This window comes from Mustela nigripes, chromosome 8 (genome assembly GCF_022355385.1).
Source record: "Mustela nigripes isolate SB6536 chromosome 8, MUSNIG.SB6536, whole genome shotgun sequence".
Taxonomy (NCBI): domain Eukaryota; kingdom Metazoa; phylum Chordata; class Mammalia; order Carnivora; family Mustelidae; genus Mustela; species Mustela nigripes.
The window spans coordinates 15,977,239-16,000,182 of record NC_081564.1 but is presented as its reverse complement, the minus strand read 5'-3'; the positions used below and the strand labels follow the sequence as shown (position 1 = coordinate 16,000,182).

Here is a 22,944-nt window from a genome sequence, read left to right as displayed (position 1 = left end):
ATGTCGATTATTTATGGAGTGATTTATGGGCTGAAGAACTACCAGAGAAGTTTGTGCTTTATGCACTTACTTCACAGTTAATACACCATTGCACATGAATGATGTTGTTGGGGGATTGGTGTTACCTAACTAAACCACAGTCCCTGAAATTCATGTATATCAGAACCATGCAAAGCAAAGATTCCTTATACTCAGTAGGTTGAGCTATAGTGTCCATGAATACCCCAAAAACAAAACAAAAAAGCAAGCTTGGAGATCCCGGGGTTGAGACAGGCATTCAAGATTGAGTTCAGGAAGAGCTCTGTAGTGCTAAATCAGCAGAGGATAATGATGTTTTAGATCTATGCAGCAGATTACATCTGAGAAACTCAAGGCATCTCCCCTTCATTACCTAATTCAGCCTTATGGCAGGGTGATCGGGAGCTGGCACTGAGCTTTTCATCTTATGGGCGGAGAAGCAGGTGTAAAGAAGTTAAATGTAGCCTGTGCTTTAAAATGCCTTATATAGTAAATTCCTTCTCCCACTAGGCCAGATTCCACATTCTCTCTTGATCCTCTGAGATTTACAAGGGCCCTCTGCAGTGTGGCTTGGCCCTCACTCACATCTTACCACTCATCTGCCCACCAAATTGTACCTGAGGTTTTTCTCTGTGATCCAGGGAGGGATGAGTTGACGCCTTCCCATCCATTAGTCATGTATTTCTAATGATTTATTGTTTTCTATTATAATAACAGCAAAATAAAATAAAAATTCCATACCTCCCCCATCCTCTAAGAAATGGAAACCTAACTTAGTGCCAAGCAGGTGCATGGCATTATTATGGGGTAGTGGTCCTAGATAAAGGTAACTAAGACAGCAGAAAAGAGGTTGGTTTCTTAGATGAAGTAACTTAAGCCTTTATTAAAAAGAAATTAAGGGGTAGATTTGGGCATCAAGCAGTCTAGCTTAACTACACCTGACAAAGACCAGCAACTTCAGGGGAGAAAAGTTTCATCCCCTTTCATTTAGGACTTCCTAAGTTAATCTTGTTAATAGCACAATTGTGTTGTATTTCTCCTGTGTCAGTCTATCATGTGTTTGAAAGTGTGGCCAAGAAGTATGATGTAATGAATGATATGATGAGTCTTGGTATCCATCGTATTTGGAAGGATATGCTGGTCTGGAAGATGCACCCATTTCCTGGGACCCAGCTGCTCGATGTTGCTGGAGGCACAGGTAATGTCCAGTCGAGTATCCTTGAATATCACTGAGCACCTTTTGTAGAAATCAAGTGTCTCTTGTTGGAATGAGCTAGTTTATCTACCATTAGGCTGAAGATGGTAATTGAAAGTCAGTACACTTCTAGGAAAGGTTTACTCTTTCTAACCAAATGTCACTCAAAAAGCATAACATATCAGCTTTATGCCCATCATTTTTCTAAAATGCACAGGGCTACAAAGTAAAGAGTTCACTCTTTTACTCCAGGGACATTTCGCTGTGTGAATGAATTTATTCTTCTGTTTAACCTTTAATCCACTTTCCCCCTTTCTTTGGGTAGGGGGAGAATATGCCCATTCTCATATTCCATAAGCTTTCTAGGCAAAATTTTCTGCCTAATCCACAATCATATCAGAAATCCAAAGCTTAGTTGTTTATCCACGGTCCTTTGTTACTTGGTGCACACTATCTGGGGAGAAAAACATCATGGGTTTCACTCACGCATCTTGGTGATGTACATGGCTAATGTACATGTACATGTTAAATTACATTAGAAAAATGGGTCATGTAATTACGTGATAATCTATACCAATAGGATAATATAGAATAAGAAATGACAGTAGAACCATCTGCATGTGTGAAACATGTTTATGTGTGACTTTGTTGATGTGGTCCTCTCCCTGGTGGAAACTGGGAAGGTGGTAAGACACCTTGCTCAGTGAAGGACCATTTAACAGAATCTGTTAAAATCTAAAATCTTTATAGTCTAGGATCCCACAATTCCAATTCTCCATATCTAGTCTTTAGAAAAAGAAAAAGAAAAACCTTGCACCAAGATATAGCTTCAGAAAGGGTTTGGTCAGACCTGCCTACATCTGTGCCTTCACCTACATGATTACTGCATGCTGCCAACTGCCCGTTTAGAAAATCTACTTGGAAGGTAATCCCATATATTTAAAAAGACATTTTAAAAATATATAGCTACAGATATGCTCACTGCATCATTTTTAGTAGTAGTGAAAACTGGGAAATAACCTATTTCTGCCTCAGTAAAGAAATTGTTTTAAATTAAGATACATCCATTCTATGAACTATCCTGTAGCTATTTAAAAGAATGTGGAAAACCTATAAATACTGATGGAAAGTTTTCAAAGACATATTCAGTGGGAAGAGAAAGAAAAGTTGTACAACTATGTGTCTAATATGATCCTTGTATATGTTTTTAAGTCATTTCATATAAAATATTTAAACATATAGGAAAGGGACTGGAGAATACCTAATTGGTTGGAGAGAGTAGAAGAACTTAAGGGTATATTTCTTACAAGTAGTCTAAGAGAAACAAAGACAAACAACATTATAAGAAAGGCAGTGTGCTCCTAGAAAGCACTGTCTAGGCCCAAATAGTATTTACCTGATTACAGTAACATACACACTTTTCAGCTTTTAGACTCCAACCAACAAAGCACAGAAGTAATTATAGCCTCAGAACAAACAGTGTGTTATCAGTTGGTCTTGACGGTATAAAAGTTGAAACGAGTCAAGAGGTACCATTTGTAATTGCCGAAATAGAAATAAGAGTCTGTTACTCTAGTTTACAAAGGAATCTATGAGGGTCTATGAAATGTGATCTAAACATGTTAGGAAGATAGAGCCAAGCAGACAGGATGGGCAAGATATCATAAATTTGGTAAATAAAGAACGAGCTGGAACCAACATAAGACACAGCTGAGAGGGTTGAGAAAGACAGTGTCTGGAGAACTGAACTAGGCATGGGAAATGGTGGGGGAGGGGATCCTTGCTGGTAACTGTACCCTCGTGTTGCTTTTGCAACAATTCTTAGACAAAGACTAGAAGGGCTGAGCACTAGCACTTAACACTGCTTAGCTCTGGAGAGGGTATGGAGAGAGAAGCCAACGTTTCTGTTTTAGTTTAAATATTTGGGTGTGTCTTTTATGGCAAGAATGTGTCCATGCATTACACAATTTTTAAAAGGATTTTAAAGAATATTTTAAGTTAACAGGGCACCTGCCTGGCTCAATCAGTGTAACATGGGACTCTTGATCTTGAGGTCATGAGTTTGAGTCCCACATTGGGTAGAGAGATTACTTAAAAATAAAATCTTTTTTAAAAAAAGAGAAGTTAAAAAAATTGCTGTTTTTTTTTCCCTTTTAATTTACCAGAGAAATGAAGAGAAACTTCAATTTTTGTACACTGTCAAGTCCTGTACCTTTGTTGCTCTGTTTGGGTTTTGGAAATGTTGGGGTTTTGCTTTGTTTGTGTTTGTGTTTGCATCTCTCCTCCTGTTGGCTTCCCACAGGTGACATTGCATTCCGTTTCCTTAATTATGTCGAGGCACAGCACAAGGGAAAGCTGAAGCGGCAGTTACGGGCCCAGCAAAATTTATCCTGGGAAGAAATTGCTAGAAAGTACCAAAATGAAGAGGACCCCTTGGGCGGTTCCCGGGTAGTGGTCTGTGACATCAACAAGGAGATGCTAAAGGTTGGAAAGCAGAAAGCCCGTGCTCAAGGACACAAAGCTGGTAAGTTTTGTGAGAAGTAGACACAGTGGAAATGTTTGTGTGTTTATGAAATAAGATGGGATATATAAATGTTGAAGGGCTTTATTTTCAAAAAACATGTAGCTAGGCCGGAGTCGAAGATAATTTGTGTGCCTGAATCCAGTTTGCAGGGTGTTATGTACGTTGTTGTTGTTGTTGTTGTTTTACGATTTTATTTATTTATTTGACAGACAGCAGGCAAGGGGCAGGCAGAGAGAGAGTGGGGGCCCAGGAAGCAGACTCTTTGCTGAGCAGAGAGCCCGATGTGGGGGGTTTGATCCCAGGATCCCGAGACCATGACCTGAGCCGAAGGCAGAGGTTTAACCCACTGAGCCACCCAGACACCTCTGTTATGTACATTATTTTGCCAACCTGGGGTGGTAGCTTGATTACCAGCCCCATGTGACAGGGCTGATAACCAAAGCCCCAAGTGCTGCTTGAGTAAAGTGCCTTTGTCCAAGTAACACAACTCTTAAGTGGCAGATCCCAAATTGGAGTTGAGTCTTGGGATCTTAGCTCTTTGACCCTGAGATGGAAGTTTTGCCTTCAGTTCCCAGCAACTCCCTGCTGACCCCAGTGTCCTGTAAACGAACAATTTATAGCCTGAAAATGAACAATTTGTGCCCTAGCTTAAAGATGTAGATTTCACATTTTGCTGTTTGTTTTCACCCTTTTTTAAAAAAAAAAAAAATTATTTATTTATTTATTTGACTGACAGAGATCACACAAGTAGGCAGAGAGGCAGGCAGAGAGGCTGAGCAGAGAGCCTGATTCGGGGCTCGATCCCAGGACTCTGGGATCACAACCTGAGCTGAAGGCAGAGGCTTTAACCCACTGAGCCATGCATGCGCCCCTGTTTTCACCCTTTAAAATATTTTCCCCCCAACTTTCTCAAGTAGAAGTCAGGATGTGGCAGCTGCACCAGCTTTCCAAAGCCGCTGCACTGCCCTCTTCCCAGCTGGCCAAGCACTGCAGGCAGCTACCATGAGGCAGTGGTCCGGGGCAAAGAAAATAAGAGTCCCTCGGGTCAACATCAGCGTTCCTGTGCTCCCCCCCTCCCCCACCAGAAGTGACTATGGTTATTTTAGTTCAATTCTTCCTCCTCCACCCCCCACTCCTAGAATGAACTGCCTAGACGGACCACCACCCACTTGGCCTCCAAGATGAAGGGCTCTTTTGTTAACCATTAGTGCTGATCCAAAAGCAGACAGCCCCTAGTGTTTTTAGACAAAGGCACTATGTTTCCTTACTCCTGCTGAAAAACGTGTTTCCCTTCCCTCTGGTGCTCAGCCATAAAGAATGGAGAACAAAGATCGAAGTGATAGGCAGTGTTCCATTTCTGGAATCATCCCTTCCATAGCGTAGCTTGCCCTTCAGCCTCTCCTCACTGCCAAGACAAAACCACTGGCGAATGAATTATTAAGTGCTGCATAGGCCCATTTTCCTTATCTTTCCTCCTTGCTTTATCAGTGTCCAACAATGATGTCTTTGTAAAAATTATACCATGAAAAGAGTTGAAACTAAGAAGAATCCTAGAAATTAATTTGGGAGAGTAAGTTAACGAGAAAGACATATTTATGTGTAGCACTCTTGTGTGTTTGATTTACATCTTCTGTGGAGCACTTCCTCCCCAAATGGAAGTTCTGAGGGCAGGAGCTTTAAAAAAAGTTATCTGAGGGACGCCTGGGCTCAGTTGGTTAAGCGTCTACCTTCAGCTCAGGTCATGATCCTGGGGTCCTGGATCGACTTCCAGCCTCAGCCCTGCCTCTGGCTTCCTGCTCAGTGGGGAGCCTGCTTCTCCCTCTCCCTCTGCCACCCCCCCTGCTTGTGCTCTCATGTATGCACACACTCTCTCTCAAATAAGAAAATAAATATATTTTTTAAATTATTTGATAGGTTATAAAAGTGATAGATTTGAGAGAAATTTTGGATTTTGCAAAGGTATTAAGAGAAAAGTAAATGTTATCTATAATTCCAATATCAAGTAATGCTCCTAGTATTTTAATGTATATCCTTTCTAGCTTTTCCTAATAATTTCCTTTTTATAAAATTGAAGACTTCCTGTATATACAATTTAGTATCCTGCCCTAACTCAGTATCGTATCATGAGATCTTTCCATGTCATTAAAAATTCCTTAAAATCCTTCTTTATGATTTTCTCTTGTACGGATGTGAATGACAAAGATTCACATCACCAGTTTACATAACCAGCAACCCCAATTGATCCTTCACTTTTTTCTAAAGCTCTTGCTTAAAAAGCACAGCATTGGGGCGCCTGGGTGGCTTAATGGGTTAAAGCCTCTGCCTTCAGCTCAGGTCATGATTCCAGAAGTCCTGGGATCCAGCCCCGCATCCCATCCCATCGGGCTCTCTGCTCAGCAGGGAGCCTGCTTCCCCCTCTCTCTCTGCCTGCTTCTCTGCCTACTTGTGATCTCTCTCTCTGTCAAATAAATAAATAAAATCTTTAAAAAAAAAAAAAAGCACAGCGTTGTGACATCTTTATTTGTAAATTTTTGCATGCATTTGTTCATTTTTCCCTTTTACATAACCTCAGACAAGTGTTTAAACTCTCCAGATCTCAATTCCCTTATCTATAAAATGGGAGAATAAAAACCATATTAGGAGGTAATATACCACAGCTATTGAAAACACAGGCTCGGGGTGCCTAGGTGGCTCAGTGGGTTAAGCCTCTGCCATTGGCTCAGGTCACAATCTCAGGGTCCTGGGAAGGAGCCCCGCATCAGGCTGTCTGCTCAGCAGGAAGCTTGCTTCCCCTCCTCTCTCTCTGCCTGCCTCTCTGCCTACTTGCAATTTTGTGTGTCAAATAAATAAATAGATAGATAATAAAAAATAAATAGATAAGAAGGAAACACAGGCTCTGTGATAAAACAACCTGAGTTCCAATCCATCTGGGTGACCTTGGACAAGCTGCCTAATACTCAACTTGGCTCTCCTAAAACATGATGATGATAATAAGAGCTATTCCATGGCAGTAGTATGAGAATGTGATAAGATAATGTATGTGAAGAGATAGTACAGACCCTGCCATCAGACAGTTGCCCTGAGGATGATATCAGGGTCATCCTCCTAAAAATCAAAGAGCTGGTTCAAAGGATATGGTGTGTTTTGTTTTGTTGTTTTTTAAGATTCATTTATTTATTTGAGAGAGAGAGTGTGTGTGTTTTGAGCTAGGGCAGGGGCAAAGGGAAAGGGAGAGAGATGGAACACGGAGTCCCACGCAGGGCTGGATCTCTAGACCTTCACGATCTCCAGATCACGACCTAAGCCAAAACTAAGAGTCCAACGCTTAACCAACTGGTGAGCCATCCAGGCACCCCAGTGTATGGTTATTTTTAAGGGTTTTGTTAAATACCGCCACTTTGGGCGCCTGGGTGGCTCAGTGGGTTAAGCCGCTGCCTTCGGCTCAGGTCATGATCTCAGGGTCCTGGGATCGAGTCCCGCATCGGGCTCTCTGCTCAGCAGGGAACCTGCTTCCTCCTCTCTCTCTCTCTGCCTGCCTCTCTGCCTACTCGTGATCTGTCTGTCAAATAAATAAATAAAATCTTTAAAAAAAAAAAAAAATACCGCCACTTTGCTTTTCCAGGGAGGTTTTCCTTTACTTTCTTCTATAGAGCCTTCCTTCTATATTGCATTTTATGTCTAATTTGCTGCAAGCTGACTAATCTTAAAGCTGAATCAGGATCCTTTAGTGGACATAGCTACCCTGTTATAGGGTTCCCTTGGGTGTTTTCTGAATTTGTGACCAGACAAAAATTGTCTAGACACTTTGATTCTTCAGTAGAACCAGCATAACTAGGCTAAATTCCATACTTAGAATACTCCATTCAAGGCACCTGGGTGGCTCAGTCGGTTAAGCATCTGCCTTCAGCTCAGGTCATGATCTCAGAGTCCTGGAATCGAGTTCCATGTTGGCTCCCTGCTCAGATGGGAGCCTGCTTCTCCCTCTGCCTCTCCCCCTGCTTGTGCTCTGTCTCTCTCTCAAATGAATAAATAAAATTAAAAAAAAAAAAAAAAAGAGGGGCAACTGAAAGTGGCTCAGTGGGCTAAAAGCCTCTGCCTTCGGCTCAGGTCATGGTTTCAGGGTCCTGTGATCCAGCCCCACATTGGGCTCTCTGCTCAGCAGGGAGCCTGCTTCCCCCTCTCTCTCTGCCTGCCTCTCTGCCTACTTATGATCTCTGTCTGTCAAATAAATAAATAAAATCTTAAAAAAAAATACTTCCGGGGCACCTGGGTGGCTCAGTGGGTTAAGCCGCTGCCTTCGGCTCAGGTCATGATCTCAGAGTCCTGGGATCGAGTCCCGCATCGGGCTCTCCGCTCAGCGGAGAGCCTGCTTCCCTCTCTCTCTCTGCCTGCCTCTCCATCTACTTGTGATTTCTCTCTGTCAAATAAATAAATAAAATCTTTTAAAAAAAAAATACTTCCAATCGCCCTCTGAAGTTAGTACTATTATTACCTCCATCTTACAGATGAGGAAACCAAGGCAAAGTAGTTTATTCGAGATGATACAGCTAATAAATGGTGATGCTAGAATTAAAGCTCTGGCAGTCTAAACCCCAGACCTGGGATCCTAACCATGGTACTTTACACAAAACAGTTAGTTGGGTAAAAATTGCTTCAGGGTGGGCATAACTAAATATTCATTGGGTTCTACCCTGAGACCCCTGGGGAAAGAGCTTCCTGCTAAACTTGAAGAAATTCAGATTCTCAGGCCAAGACAGCACCTCAAAGACAGCGGCCAGGAACCCAGTGATGAAAGCAGGCATGTGATGGTTTCCAATACCACACATATGGTATTTGCCCAGTGCCAGACTGCTCTCCAGTTCTCCCACACCAAGTAGGTGTCCAACAATTCAGTTCAATTCTGACACTGACTCCCAGAATCAGTCACAGGTTGCACAGACGGCCCCCACTTGAGAAGTCAGCCATGAGTGGGGTGTGCAGGCTGCCCACACTTCTGCCTGGCTGACTCCAAATCGGGGGATTCCCACAATGCCCTCCTCAGGTTTGACAGTTCACTGGGTGCAATTGAGCAGCCCATGCTGAGCCCAGAAATGATTTTCTCTTTCAGGACTTGCTTGGGTATTGGGAGATGCTGAAGAACTGCCCTTTGATGATGACAAGTTCGATGTTTACACTATCGCCTTTGGGATCCGGAATGTCACACACATTAATCAGGTATATATGGCTGCGTCTTTAGCTTCTGTGACTCTTGTGCTATTCGATCTCTTAGAGCAGCCCCACAGAAAATGAGAAAAGAGGGAGAGACTCTTCTCTCCACCAGCTTTTGAATGGAATGACTTTTTCAGGCTTGGGGGCTTCATTCCTTGAAGTTGCCAATTTTCCTTGTCACAAAAATGAAGGGGAAAAAAAAACAAACCACAGAGCAGATCCCCATAGAAGCATTTGTTGCTTGGGTTGGTATTCACATCTTTGAGCTGTCAGTCATGCTCTGACTTTCCATCTGTTTCCGCTCACTTGTGAAGTTGTCTGACCCAGTGAGTTTGCAGATCAGAGGCATTTCCAAGGCCAACACAGAAGGCACTCGAACACTTATTTTGGCAGAAGATATCTAGAGTCATGGGTTCCTCTACAGGGAGAAGGGAACATTTAGCTCTTAATCTGATGCAGCTGTTCTTTTTTTTTAAAGATTTTATCTTTAAGTAATCTCTGCACACAACGTGGGATTCCAACTCACAACCCTGAGATCAAATGTATCTACCGACTGATCCGGCCAGACACTCCCTGATGCAGCTCTTCATTTCTCCTTCAGTGTTCTATCCCAGAGCATTTGAAGACCATGTGCAAGGCACCACGTTTTGTTTTTGTAATCACGGGCTCCAGTTACCTGGTTCCTCTGCTTTCAGTGAGACATCTTTATGGTGCACTTGAGCTTGGTTTTTGTGACTTGCCCCTTGTATGCAGCCAGTTTATTATTTCTTCTAATTAAAAAAAATTTTTGAATAGGTTCAAAGTACAAAAGGGCATGTCAGGGACACCTGGGTGGCTCAGTGGGTTAAAGCCTCTGCCTTCACCTCAGGCCTTGACCTCAGGGTCCCTGGGATCGTCGGGCGCTCTGCTCAGCGGGGAGCCTGCTTCCCCCTCTCTGCCTACTTGTGATCTCTGTCTGTCAAATAAATAAAATCTTTTTTAAAAAAAAGGACACGTCAGTGAAAGTATGCCTCCCACCCATGTGTACCAACCATGCAGTGCCTCTTCTCCCTCCTCCAATCACCAGTTTCTTATATACCTTTGCAAAGGAGTTTTGTGAATAATAAACGTTTTTCTTTTTCTTCTTCTTTTGTATAAATATTAGCATATGATACATTTTGCCCATTGCTTTTTTTTTTCCCCTTAAAAATATATCTTGGGGGATTTTTCCATGTCAGTACATGAAGAGCCCTGGCTTTTCCTTTTTCTAAATAGCTGCATAGATTCCATTTATATAGACATTCCATAATTTAGTCTCTCAATAATTAAGATGCTTCTAATCATGTGCTGTTCCAACAGCGCTGCAGGTAATAACGTGTGTGCATGTCATCTCTACAATAGATGCATTTCTTTTTCCTTTTTTCTTCTTTGGATGGTGGGAAGGAGCAGAGGAGGAATCTTAAGCAGGTTCCACGCCCAGCACAGAGACCGATCTTATGATCTGAGCTGAGCCAAAATCAAGTCAGATGCTTAATGGACTGAGCCACCCAGGTGCCCCTACAACAGATGCATTTCCGTGAGAGAGGTTCCTTGAAGTAAAATTCCTAGATCAAAGAGGATATCCATGGTGATTTACATAAGTAATTGTAGGGGCACCTGGCTGACTCTCGACCAGTAAAGGGTGCAACTCTTGATTTCCGGGTTTTAAGTTCAAATCCCATGTTGGGTAAAGAGTTTACTTAAAAAATAAAGAAAGAAAAAAAAGAAAATCCTGAAATAAGATTTTAATAAATGACAGTTTGTGAAATTGGCTGTCATATGGTCCCAATCTGAGTACTCCAATTGGCCGTCATGTGGTCCCAATCTAAGTACTCCAAGTAACATTCTCTTCACGGGCAGCAGAATGCCTGTAAAATTTAGGATATTCTCGGGTTATCTCTGCTGCTACAGCTTACCCACTGAGAATGCACAAGGGATCTATGTGCATGCTATAGGAAATGCTAACTTTTATAATGCCCATCAAAGTTAAAGCTGTTTTGGCCTCATGGAATTGAGTTCTGCTGAGGAGTATGTTCTCTTGTTCTTGTCTTGCTCAGGCACTCCAGGAAGCCCATCGAGTCCTGAAACCAGGAGGACGATTTCTCTGTCTGGAGTTTAGTCAAGTGAACAATCCCCTCGTATCCAGGTTGGTACTGTTAACAGGGCTTTATTCTCATTGTCTAGCCAAGGGCTTTCCATCCCCAAACTGGACAGAAACAGCCAGTAAGTGATAACCATGAAGCTCACAGTTCAGAGTCTCTAAGGCACACAATAGCCCTATCTATGGCCAGTGCCACCTCAGAAGTCAGCCAGTTCTGAATACCTAAGCCAAAAAAGTTTCAAACCAGCAACCAGAAGCTCAAGTTGGCCCACGGATGTATTTTGTATTTTAAGAAATTGACTTAGGGGCACCTGGGTAGCTTAGTGGGTTGAGCCTCTGCTTTCAGCTTGGGTTGCGGTCTTGGGGTCCTGGGATAGAGCCAGAGCCTGCCTCCCTCTCTCGGCCTGCCTGCTCGTGATCTCTCTCTCTCTCTGTGTTGAATAAAAAAGCAAAACAAAAAACCCTTTAAAAAAAGATTGACTTAGATGTTCATATTTAAAAATGAGGAAGTTTCACATAGCTTCACTTGAGGAATCACATAGGGCAACGCTGAGCACTTATTCCCACATGGCAGTAGTCGGAGCTGAGTAGTACCTGCCCCTTCTCCACTTTTATGCTATTTTCTAACTGTACCTGTCACCACCTCCTCACTAGTCCCTACTGGTCTTGCACTTGGCCCACATTACTTTCAGGTACTTGACCCCTATAGGCATTTGAATTTATAACTTCAGGCTTAAACCTTTTTGCTTTTTATCAGGGGGCATGTTCTAATCTTACTCTTTTGCCTTTGTGTTTAGGCTTTATGATCTATATAGCTTCCAGGTCATTCCTGTCCTGGGAGAGGTCATTGCAGGAGATTGGAAGTCCTACCAATATCTTGTAGAAAGTATCCGACAGTTCCCATCTCAGGTACAAAACCTTGATATTTTACAACAAAGGCCCTAGAGTTTAAATCCAGGTGATCCTTGCTGTATCTTTGCGTTTTAGGAGGAGTTCAAAGAGATGATACAAGATGCAGGTTTTGAAAAAGTGACTTATGAAAGTCTCACATCAGGCATCGTGGCTATTCATTCTGGCTTCAAACTGTAACTCCTTTACCATTCTGGAGTGTGAACAGTCACATCCTGTCAAAAGCCTGGAACTGGAGAATAATCTGGCTAGTGAGACTGGCAGCAGAACATCCCCTCTTAAGGACGTGTGCCTTAGGCTCATGCTCTGACGTGACCAGTCCCAACGTGGAAGAAACAGATTCTACTGCACATTTCACTAGAAGCTGCTTCAGGGCTTCTCCCAGAGGTATTTGCTCTGTATTTTTTGCTCAGCTCCTAATTTTTATTGACTGCGCGATGTGTGGTTAAGGTAAAAACCAGCAGTACTTCTCCTTTTTGGAAGTGTTTGTAGCTTCTCTGCTGGTGCTGCCTTCCACAGGGATGATGACTCGTTTGAACCCAATGATGATTTGAACCAAAACGTGTCCTAGCTGTACCTGAGTCAGCCTCTCAGGACTAAGTCTGGGGCCAAAAACGAAGGCCCAAGTCGGAGTGCTAACAATCACAATTAGAATTATGAACTGAACCACTGAATGAGTTTACAATTTGTGTATTTGTTATTTCTTCTTGGGACAGGGGGAGTGTGAGGGAAATACATTTTTGTCATCACTCAGTCCTCTTCTACCGAAAACTACTATTGGATCCTCAGTGCCTGTCACGAAGAAAACAAACCTTTGGTGAAAGAATAAATAAATGTTCCAGGAAACTCCTGCTTTGGTGTTTTGTTTTTTTTGTTGTTGTTGTTTACACAAGCAGGGGGAGCGAAGAGGGAGAAGCAGGCTTCCTGCCGAGCAGGGAGCCCGATGTGGGGCTCGATCCCAAGATTCTGGGATCATGACCTGAGCCAAAGGCAGACGCTTAACGACTGAGCCACCCAGGCACCCCCTGCTTTCGTGTTTTATATGAAGAACTCCTTTATCAGAATACATTTGGAGGGTTTTGTAGCATCCCCCCCAAAAAAAGTTTGAAAATGATCTAGCCTAACCCTTTTTTTTTCCTTGGTACTAAGTGGTAGAGCTGGGCAGAGCTCGTCTCCTTAATACAGCCCAACGTTTGATGCTAAAATGAGGCCTAAGCGGGCACCTGGGTGGCTCAGTATTTAAGCGTCTGCCTTCAGCTCAGGTCAAGATCCCAGTGTCCTGGGATGGAGCCCTGCATTGGGCTACCTGCTTAGCTGGAAGTCCGCTTCTCCTTCTCCCACTCCCCCTGCTTGTGTTCCCTCTCTCGCTGTCTCTGTCAAATAAAATCTTTAAAAAAAAAAAAACAGGTGTGCCTGGGAAGCTCAGTCGGTTAAATGGCTCGCTTCAGTTCAGGTCCTGATCCCAGGGTCCTGGGATCAAGCCCTACATTCAGCTACTTGCTTGGCAGACAGCCTGCTTCTCCCTCTCCCTCTGCCTGCTGCTCTGCCTACTGTGCTCTCTTAAGTAAATAAATAAAACCTTTAAATAAAAATAAATAAATAAAATGAGGCCCCAAATGTTCTGAATGTGGATTAAGCCCATGGTTTTTAAGGGACTTTGCTAAGACATTGCAGAAAGCAACTTGTGACTTGGCTGGCCATTTGGTAATTGTGGGTAACTTAGTTCAAGTCTATTTCAAAAGCCTTTAGACATGCTGTCTCTAGGGCCAGCAGAGTAGGGGTCATTTATGTACCTTCACTCACAAGATCTTCCTTGCTCTTGTCATTGAAAAGCTTTCAGTTATCTATATACAACCATCTCAAAGAAGAGAAAAGAGCATTTGACAAAGTGCTAAACCTTAAAAAAAAAAATTAGCTTACTTTTTTTCAGCCAGCTGGAGCCTACTGGTCTTTGAAATTAGAATTAACAAGGAGCAGACGCTCAGGGAATTTCATAAACCATCAACCCAATTCTATCTCCCTGGCAAAGTGGGTTTTTTTTCGTATCTGAATCTAAAAAAATTAAATAGTTAAAAGCTGCCACTTCCAGGCAGTAGATACAGGTCTGATCAAATTAATACCCCCAAGGCCCAGCCACTGTGGACTTAATGTCAATTCTAGGGTTTACTGCCAGAAGACTATCTGGAAGTAGGGCTAATGGAACAAGAAAGATCCAGCTTTGGGGGGCTTCAAATAGAACTATAGCTAAGTCACTAAAAAGGGAAAGGAGCTAGAAAAAAGATGAATTGTGGGAACATCTTCAGTATGTTCATATAAATAGAAACCTAAATCACCTCAGTTATACTCCCGTTCCACAGAACCTCATCCTTCTTTCCTACAAAAAGCAGGGGGAAAATTTTTCTCCCATTTTAATTGCCGCCAATAAACATTTTTTTGCCTCTACTCTGAAACGCTCCCACTCCTAACCTAGCTCAACTTCACTACGATTCCTAAAACCCCAAGTTCTAGTAGTAATAATCTCCCCAAAATGTTAAAACCTAATGCTGTCCTTAAGATGGAGTCATTTCAACTACTATCTTCCCCTTATGTAGCAGCAGCTTGGCTGCTCAGAAATCCTAATTGCATCTCAGAGATCCAAAGTTTAAAACGAAAAGCGTTACCTCCTGTGAACACTCAAAACATGGTTAGAATGCCAGGACCTTCCTTGCATCTTCCCAAGAGGAGCGTGGGTTGTTCCAGCCTCTGGCGTTATTTCCTTTATGCCTACAAAAGCCAAGTCTGCTGTATTTGCTTTTCGTCATAGAAAAGCCTTTGGGACGCCTGGGTGGCTCAGTTGGTTGGGCAGCTGCCTTCGGCTCAGGTCATGATCCCAGCGTCCTGGGATCGAGTCCCACATCGGGCTCTTGCTCGGCGGGGAGCCTGCTTCTCCCTCTGCCTCTGCCTGCCATTCTGTCTGCCTGTGCTCGCTCTCTCCCCCCTCTCTCTGATAAATAAATAAAATCTTTAAAAAAAAAAAAAAAAAAGAAAAGCCTTTAAGTCTTCTTAAAATTGATAGCAGGAAACCTTTAATGAAGGTTACTTGTCCACAGCTTTAAATTGGGTCTTTTAATGAAAGCTTCAATTCACATGTAATTGTTAATGGGGTTTCTAAGCACAGCTAGTTAAAGCAAAGCACAGCAGGCTTACACGTTTAAATTCCTGCAAAGACTTTATTGGAATCACATGGAGGGCTGCTGCTCAAAAACTTTCACATTTTCCCTTTTATTATTATTATTATTTTTTAAAGATTTTATTTATTAATTTGACAGAGAGAAATCACAAGTAGACAGAGAGGCAGCCAGAGAGAGAGAGAGGGAAGCAGGCTCTCTGCCGAGCAGAGAGCCCGATGCGGGCCTCGATCCCAGGACTCTGAGATCATGACCTGAGCCGAAGGCAGCGGCTTAACCCACTGAGCCACCCAGGCGCCCCTCACATTTTCCCTTTTAAAACCACTTTTAATCTTTGTCCTTTGGGGACAGGGCAGGAAAAGGGGGCAGGGGCAGACGGCCTAGACTAGCCCAGCAATTTCTCATTAGTGCAACTTTGTTATTGGCCTATTTTACAACCAAAGAGAACTTTGATAAAGTTCTACACATTCATCAACACCACCTGAGGCCCCAAGTCCAGAACAGCATCTTTTAACAAAATGAGCACTTAAGGATAGTTATTTCTCAACATGCAATTCTGAGCAGTAGTCTTCCATGCACGACAGCTGCAGGATGGGACAGATCAAAGACTCAAGAGCACTATGAATAGGCTAGTCTATTACATCCCACAGAAACTCACTTTAAGGCCTGACCCCCAATAACCTATCAAGTAATAGGCCATTTTCAACCCTAGATTTGAACAAATCGTAACTAACACACACTTCTCCAACAGATTTATTTGAAAGGAATGGATTTTGAGGAGAAAAAACATGGGGCAGAGGTATGGAATAGAAAATAAATACAAATGTAAGCTGTTTTGCTAATTGTTTTATAACCACAACAAATTTGTACAGAGAATACCCTGCACAAAACAACACAATAAAGGTTCAAAGATCGAGGTGTTCCCCTAGGCAAGGCTGAAGATTTCAGTCTCTGGTATTTGGAATTTAGGCTGCAGTCCTTGGTTTTGGATGGATCACTGGGTGTGTGACACAGTCCATGCGTTTAACCAGATTTGAACAGAAGAATGGCCACTTGGCCCAGGTAGAAGTAGATGAAGTGTTTGGTTTCATGTGTCACGTAACTACCGAAGTTCCTCCCCACGATGCAGTGCCAGGTGGGGTTGTACTTCTTGTCAAACTCCTGGTGGGGGTGGGGGGAGAGGGGGAAAGAAAAAGAACACTAGAATTTCAGTGCTAAACCAGAGGTCAGAATTTGCCTCCTAGATAAGCAGAGCCTGTAGGGGCAAAAAGGAGGAACGTTAGCATCTGCAAATTCTTAACATGAAAGAATGTTCCCCAGCTCCAAGTCGCCTACATAGTGCATTAATGCATACATACTTGCAGTCTGAGCTAAGCTGAGAATGGGGGCTGGGGAACTAAAAGGCAGAAAGGGCAGCCTCAAAGACAGGGGCACTTTGTTATCATGGTAATTTCACCTTCATAGCTCCTAGGATAGACTCCTTAATAGAGAGCAGGTGATAACAGTTCTAGTTTATCATGTTACGTGTAAACAAAACAAACGAAATTATTCTCCTGTTAAGTCATGCACCACAACATCCAAAATGGTAAATATTTAGCCCCATATACCCCATTCCCTAACTGCACTCCAGTATCACTGAAAACAAAAGATGTCCGAAGGGCAAAGCCTCAATTCGCATCTCAACCACTGTGGAAGGGCACAAGATACTCTGCAATCCACTGGTCCTACGAAAAGAACGCTAGAAGCAGAATCTGACAGTCACTTAGTCAGATTTTATCCTTAATTTCAATACCGCTCTCTCCACATCTACCGTGATGGTGCAAATCTATCACCTGGTATACAAAGATAGCAAATTGCAGGAACAGCTTTCCCTATTTTCCTCAGCCAAAGGGGCTCTGAGAACTAGAACATCCTCAGTAGGTGACTATAGGGCAGGGGCCAAGGCCAATCTTTCTCTGTAGAATTCTTACAAGTCTTGGTGAGGAGTTACACAAAATTCGCCTCTCACCCTATGCAGCATGAACATCTTTTACATCTACATCTACTGGAATAACATTCTTACAAGCTAGAGGAACCCACTGCTGCGTTTGTCAAAAAAGGTATTTCTGTTCCATCTTAAGTCTTTCATCTCCCCATTCTCAACTGGGAACCCTCCCACGGATTAGGCTGCCAGCTTCCTTCCCTTGCAGAAAACACAGCTCGGAGAAATTGGCAGTCCTGCCAGCTTTCTACAGACTGCCATTTACCAAGCCCTCACCCCAGCCCCCTAACCACCACTACCACCCACTTTCCTTCAACTGCCGACTAACTCCCCACTGAAGGCTGGCAAGAGCTCCCTCCGGCCCGGCTGGAAACACCCACGCAGCTCCCCCTCCCCCCTCAGAACACCCAGATGGATCCTCCGCACAGGAATCAAGCAGAAGAGGGGGAACCGCTGCTCCCTGATCCTAGAAACCGTTGCTAGGTGGCGCTTTCCCCCTGCGGAGCTGGGTAATAAAAAAACTTCGGGCGCGGAGGGTCTGGTCTTCTCATCAGGAGCGCAAAATTCATCTGCGTCCTTTCTGGAAACCTCTACACCCGAGGTGCCCTGCGTACCTCCAACGATGTCTGCCACGCGTTCTGGGAGTGCGGGATCGGGAAGAAGGACTAAGTTGTGACTCGCCCCAGCTGCGCGCAAGCGGCCTGAGCCCCCCGCCCGTAGGCCCCGTCCTCACCTTTTTAATATGGGCCGCAATGTCCTTCTCTATGTTATATTTCTCCAACGCCTGAGTTGCACACTCCACCGAGTCCTGTTGCATCTCCTCCGACATGTCGGCGTTTTTGATCACGGCCTTTCGGTCACACATGGTTACCTGGAGGGCGAGGCCCGGGCAAGGGGTGAGGAGTTGGGTTGTAGGCTGCGCCTGCGAGGTGCCAACTCCCCCAGCCCGCTCCTCCCGCCCCCCACCCCACTTCTCAGAAAGCGCGAGGCGTGCGGACCGAACAGCGGGAGAAGTCCGGCGGGAGATGTAACTAGGCAGCGAAACCCCCGGAGTCCCCGCAGTCTCTCACCGAGAAGCAGGGGGCGACCAACTGCAACGGTCTCCTGGGGGAGGGGCTGGCGACACTCACACCCGGCAGGAGCTACGGTCGCTACCGAAGCCGTGGCGCATCTAAGGAGCCCCACACCAGCCGCCGCCGCCTAGTGCCTAGGCCCCGCCCTGCTCCCGCCGGCCCCGCCCCCAAGGATCGTCCCCATTGGCTTGACGCAGCCCCCGGGACTCTCCCATTGGTTCATGCAGTCAATGGTTCCCTCAGGATCTTTCTCCAGCATTTTGTTGCAGACCACAATGCATCTGTCGCGGCGTCGGTTGCCCCGGCAATGGGCCGCACGCGGTGAGGCCCACACACCCCGAAGGTGGAGCTGGGGCAGGGTTGCGAGGACCACCCAGAAGACTAGAGGGGTGCGAGGGGACTTTGTGCCCAAGCCAAGAGAAGTGGCTTCAGATTTCCGAAGGTTGTCTGCCCCAGGGTGTGTTCTCGAATATCTCGGAAAGTTGTGTGTGCTACGTACCTGCCATATCCACCCCATGTCCAAAGATTTTAAGGATTCTGGCTGAGGTAGCCAGTCCTTTAACTTAAACGGCATCTCTGAAGCAGCGCTGGCTTTATGGGCGAGTAAGCAGGGCAGTCTCAAAAGACGGGTCCCATGGCTTGGTTTAATGCTCTAATCTCCCATTCTTGAAATTCTTTTTTTTTTTTTTTTAAAGCACGGGAACCCACATTTTCATTTTGCATTGGGCCCCGCAAATTATGAACCTGGTCCTCTCTGAAATTTGGGGGGTGGGGGAAAGGTCTTCAGGAATGGGAGAGGTTTCCTTATCCTGGCTGGGCAGCGAAGACTTCTCTAAGGGGCGAGGATTACATCTGGGTGGATTTGGGAGTGCTGATCCCAAGGTGTGTGTGTCCAGGGTGGGGCTTCTTGCTCAATGAGGCAGTCTTTCCTGTGTGGGAGTTTCTGGGTTAGGGATTTAACTCTCGGGCGGAAGTACCCTTCTAGGGTGTCCCTCAGAGGTATTTTCCTCTGGCTTTGGGGGACTAACCACTAAATGGTTAAAAAAAAGCTAGGTCTTGGGAGTTTGGGGAGCAGGGTCAGATCAGGATTTAAATCCCAGCACTGTCATTTACTAGCTGTTTGAATCTCAGTTTTCTTATCCACGAAGGAGAACTAAATATAAAAGAAAACCACTTCTTGGCATATTGAAAATACTAAAAGCACTGATGCTCTTGACGTTCTTCAGCACAAGGTGTGGGATTGTAGTAAGGGCTCAATGCATCTTATCAAAAACTATCAGCTTATGGAACTGTCCCAAGAGTCACAGCAAGATTTTGACCAATCCTTACGTGCCTATGATGTGTTTTTGTACTTCCATAAACAAGTTCAGATTCATCATGCAAACAGAAGCTTTCCATTTACATTTCTGCCTTTTCCTTCTTGACCATTACGCTTGTTATCCCAGAACCCCTTATAGCAACTGGACAAGACAGGCACACAATTCCAAAGAGAAACAGATGGGAATAATGAGAAGAGGTTCAGGTACAACATATGCATATCAGTTAAATAAAATTAAGAGGCTTTTCCCAGTTCCAGGTTTCCCCTGGAGGGATTATGGGTTACAGGAGTTAAAATAGTTCTGTATGGAGGAAGAAGTTGGGTTGGCAACAGGGGCGAGGCTGGGTTAGTGCTTCTACCTGACTTGGGTTATGATTCAGAGCTGTGGAATCTTCTTATGAAGATTCTTATGAGGTCAGAGCCTGAATTTTTCTTGGGGGCCTTTTTATGAATATGTTTACATTTACTTTTTGAAAAAAAGAATGAGAGAGAAAGAGAGGCTCAGGAGCAGGAGGGGTGGGGGTGGGAAGGGAGAGGAAGAGGGAGAGGGAATCTCAGTCTCGCAACCCTGAGACATGACCTGAGCCAAAACCAAGAGTCGGGCACACAACTGACTGTGCCACTCAGATGCCCCTATATTTATTTTTCATGTTTTTATTTCATATATATTTATCCTTCTGGTCTATGGCTTGTCCAGCTTCTCCTCATTTGAATAGAAGGACCTGAGAGTAAATCATGTGCCATAATAAGAACAGCAGCTGTTTACTGAGTGGTTGTTTAGCACCAAGTGCTTTCACTCAGTTATTCCTCACAACAGCTGGGCCTAGGATCCCTTTCCTCTGGTTTCCCTTTTGGCCTAGCTGTCTGCTCATTTAGATTTCAGCTCAAACGCCACCTTCCCTGAGCTCCTATCTCTACTTGCCACTAACCATCACCCATTAGTGACTTTCTACAACACTTATATTTCCTCCATTGTACCTGCTTCATTTAGTCCTTCAGAAGAATTGTATTTATTTGCTTGGTTATTGTCTCTCTGTCCTTGTCTTGCACCTTCAGCATCTAATTCAGTGTCTGCATTGACTCTATGTATTGCATTAAATATGCATTGAATTAAAATTACCAGGTCTTCTATCGCCATTTTACAGGTTAGGACGTTGACTTTCTCAAGGTCACATTGTTTTTTCTTTAAGATTTTATTTATTTTTTATTTATTTAAGAGAGAGAGTGAGAGAGCACAAGTGGCAGCAGTGGAGGGGGGTAACAGAGGGGGTGACAGAGGGAGCAGCAGAGGGATTGGCAGAGGGAGAGACAGAAGCAAGATCCCTGCTGAGCAGGGAGCCTGATGCAGGGCTTGATCCCAGGACCCTGGGATCATGACCTGAGCCGAGGACAGACCCTTAACCGACTGAGCCACCCAGGTGCCCCTCAAGTTTACATTGTTAATAAATGAATAAGTTCCAGGTCTGGATAATCCTAAAAATCTATTCTCTTTCTCTCTCTTTTCTTTTCTTTTTCTTAAGATTTTATTTACTGGGGCGCCTGGGTGGCTCAGTGGGTTAAGCCGCTGCCTTCAGCTCAGGTCATGATCTCAGGGTCCTGGGATCGAGTCCCACATCGGGCTCTCTGCTCAGCAGGGGGCCTGCTTCCCTTCCTCTCTTTCTGTGATCTCTTCCCTTCCTCTCTCCTACTGTGATCTCTCTCTGTCAAATAAAATCTTAAGATTTTATTTATTTATTTGACAGAGGAAGATCACAAGTAGGCAGAGAGGCAGGCAGAGAGAGAGGGGGAAGCAGGCTTCCTGCTGAGTAGAGAGAGCCTGATGTGGGGGCTTGATCCCAGCAACCTGAGATCACGACCTGAGCTGAAGGCAGAGGCTTAACCCACTGAGCCACCCAGGCGCCCCATCTCTCTTTCTTTTTAATTGATTTGAGAGAGAGAAAGAGAGAGAGAACGGGAGAGCACCAGCAGTAGGTGGGGCCAGAGGGAGAGGGAGAACCAGACTCAGCAGGGAGCCCAACACAGGGCTAGATCTCAGGATCCTGGATTGTGACAGAGCCAAAGGCAGGCGCTTAACCAACCGAACCACCCAGGGGCCCCTGAATCTAATTTTTCAAGAGGATGGGAGATCTGGGTTATTTTTGAGAGAAATATAATTTTTAAATGCTGGTCATAAATTGATTTTTCAAAATACAGTGCAATCAAAAAAAAATATGGTGCAGTCTAGATACAGCATATGGTCCTCTCATTCAGCTGAATACTCTCTTTTTGCAACCAGAAGACAGATTCAGAGAAGGTTTAATATAATAATATATATATATATATTTGGTCATTGTCTAGAATTCTTGACACAGAGCTCTAAATATCCTTGGAGTGTTTTCTGGAATCTGCTTTTGTTATTCATAATGAGCCTCCATTAACTACTGGTACCTGAGTTTATGCCAGTGAGGTGACTTTTTGTGGGAATGGGGCTGGATAGCTTGAGATATCTAGAAAGCTAGTCCCCAAAGAAACCGACCTTGTGATTAGAGGTTTAAAACTTTCCAATCCTCTTCCTCAGCCACGTCCCCGACCCTGACCCTCTCTATCTCCTCACCTTTAGTGAGCAGAGAGGGGTTGGAGAAGAAATCCAACCTCCAGTGACAGTGCCTGTGTAATGAGATCTCCATAAAAACTCCCCAGCCATGAACCATGAACCATGGCACCCCTGGAGAGGGCATGTAAACTCTGCAACCTCTCCCAATATGCATCTCTCCCATTTGGCTATTCCTCAGTTGTCCTTTATAATAAATCTGTAATAGTAAGTAGAGTATGTTCTTGAGTTCTGTGAGTTGTTCTACAGAATTATTAAAGCTGAGGAGGTCCTCATGGGAACCCCCCAAATTTTTAGTCTGCTGGGCAAAGTGAAGGCAGCCTGGGAACCCCATTTGCAGGGACACCTGAAGTGGGGGCAGTCTTCTTTTTTTAAAAGGATTTATTTATTTACTTATTTTGACAGAGGCTGGGGGGAGGAGCAGAGGGCAAGAGTGTTCCAAGCAGACTCCCCACTGGGTACGGAGCCAGATGTGGGGTTTGAACTCAGGACCCTGAGATCATGACATGAGCCAAAACCAAGAGTCAGCCGCTCAACTAACTGTGCCACCCAGGCATCCCCGAAGTGGAGACAGTCTTATGGGACTGAGCCTTAGCCAGTGGAGCTTGTGCTAACCCTGAGAGTCAGTGTCAGAATTGAATTGAATTGTTGGATACCCAGTTGATGTTGGAGAATTGAAAAATCTGTATGGAAAAATAAGTGCTTGGTGTTGGGGGGAGATAGAGGAAAAACAAACAAACAAACAAACAAACAGTGATGGAAGTAGTGTCAGAAAAAAGACGCTACAGAAGGAAAAGGACCTGCATGTGGTTACACAGAGTTAGTTATAAAACCTGGTCTGA

At 44.3% G+C, this 22,944-nt stretch overlaps 2 protein-coding genes across 3 annotated transcripts in view; one reads left to right on the top strand and one right to left on the bottom strand.

Annotated features, from left to right (window-relative positions):
* COQ5 (coenzyme Q5, methyltransferase) lies at positions 1–12,825 on the top strand. The gene is made up of 7 exons (XM_059409903.1): positions 1–49; positions 1,010–1,216; positions 3,516–3,737; positions 8,845–8,951; positions 11,021–11,109; positions 11,862–11,973; positions 12,052–12,825. The coding sequence occupies exons 1-7, from the start codon at positions 1–3 to the stop codon at positions 12,151–12,153; spliced, it is 888 nt and encodes a 295-aa protein (XP_059265886.1). The 3' UTR covers positions 12,154–12,825.
* A 3,052-nt stretch (positions 12,826–15,877) lies between these two features.
* Positions 15,878–22,944, bottom strand: part of DYNLL1 (dynein light chain LC8-type 1) — a 32,337-nt gene continuing 25,270 nt past the window's right edge. The window contains exons 1-3 of one of the 2 annotated variants that reach the window (XM_059408583.1): positions 18,192–18,320; positions 17,855–17,992; positions 15,878–16,301 (exon numbers count right to left, since the gene is read on the bottom strand). In XM_059408583.1, coding sequence (XP_059264566.1) covers positions 16,164–16,301; positions 17,855–17,986 — 270 coding nt within the window. In that variant the 5' untranslated portion in view covers positions 17,987–17,992; positions 18,192–18,320 and the 3' untranslated portion in view covers positions 15,878–16,163. Of the gene's footprint in view, positions 16,302–17,854; positions 17,993–18,191; positions 18,321–22,944 lie in introns of those variants that run through there. The other variant, XM_059408584.1, reaches the window with a different exon arrangement.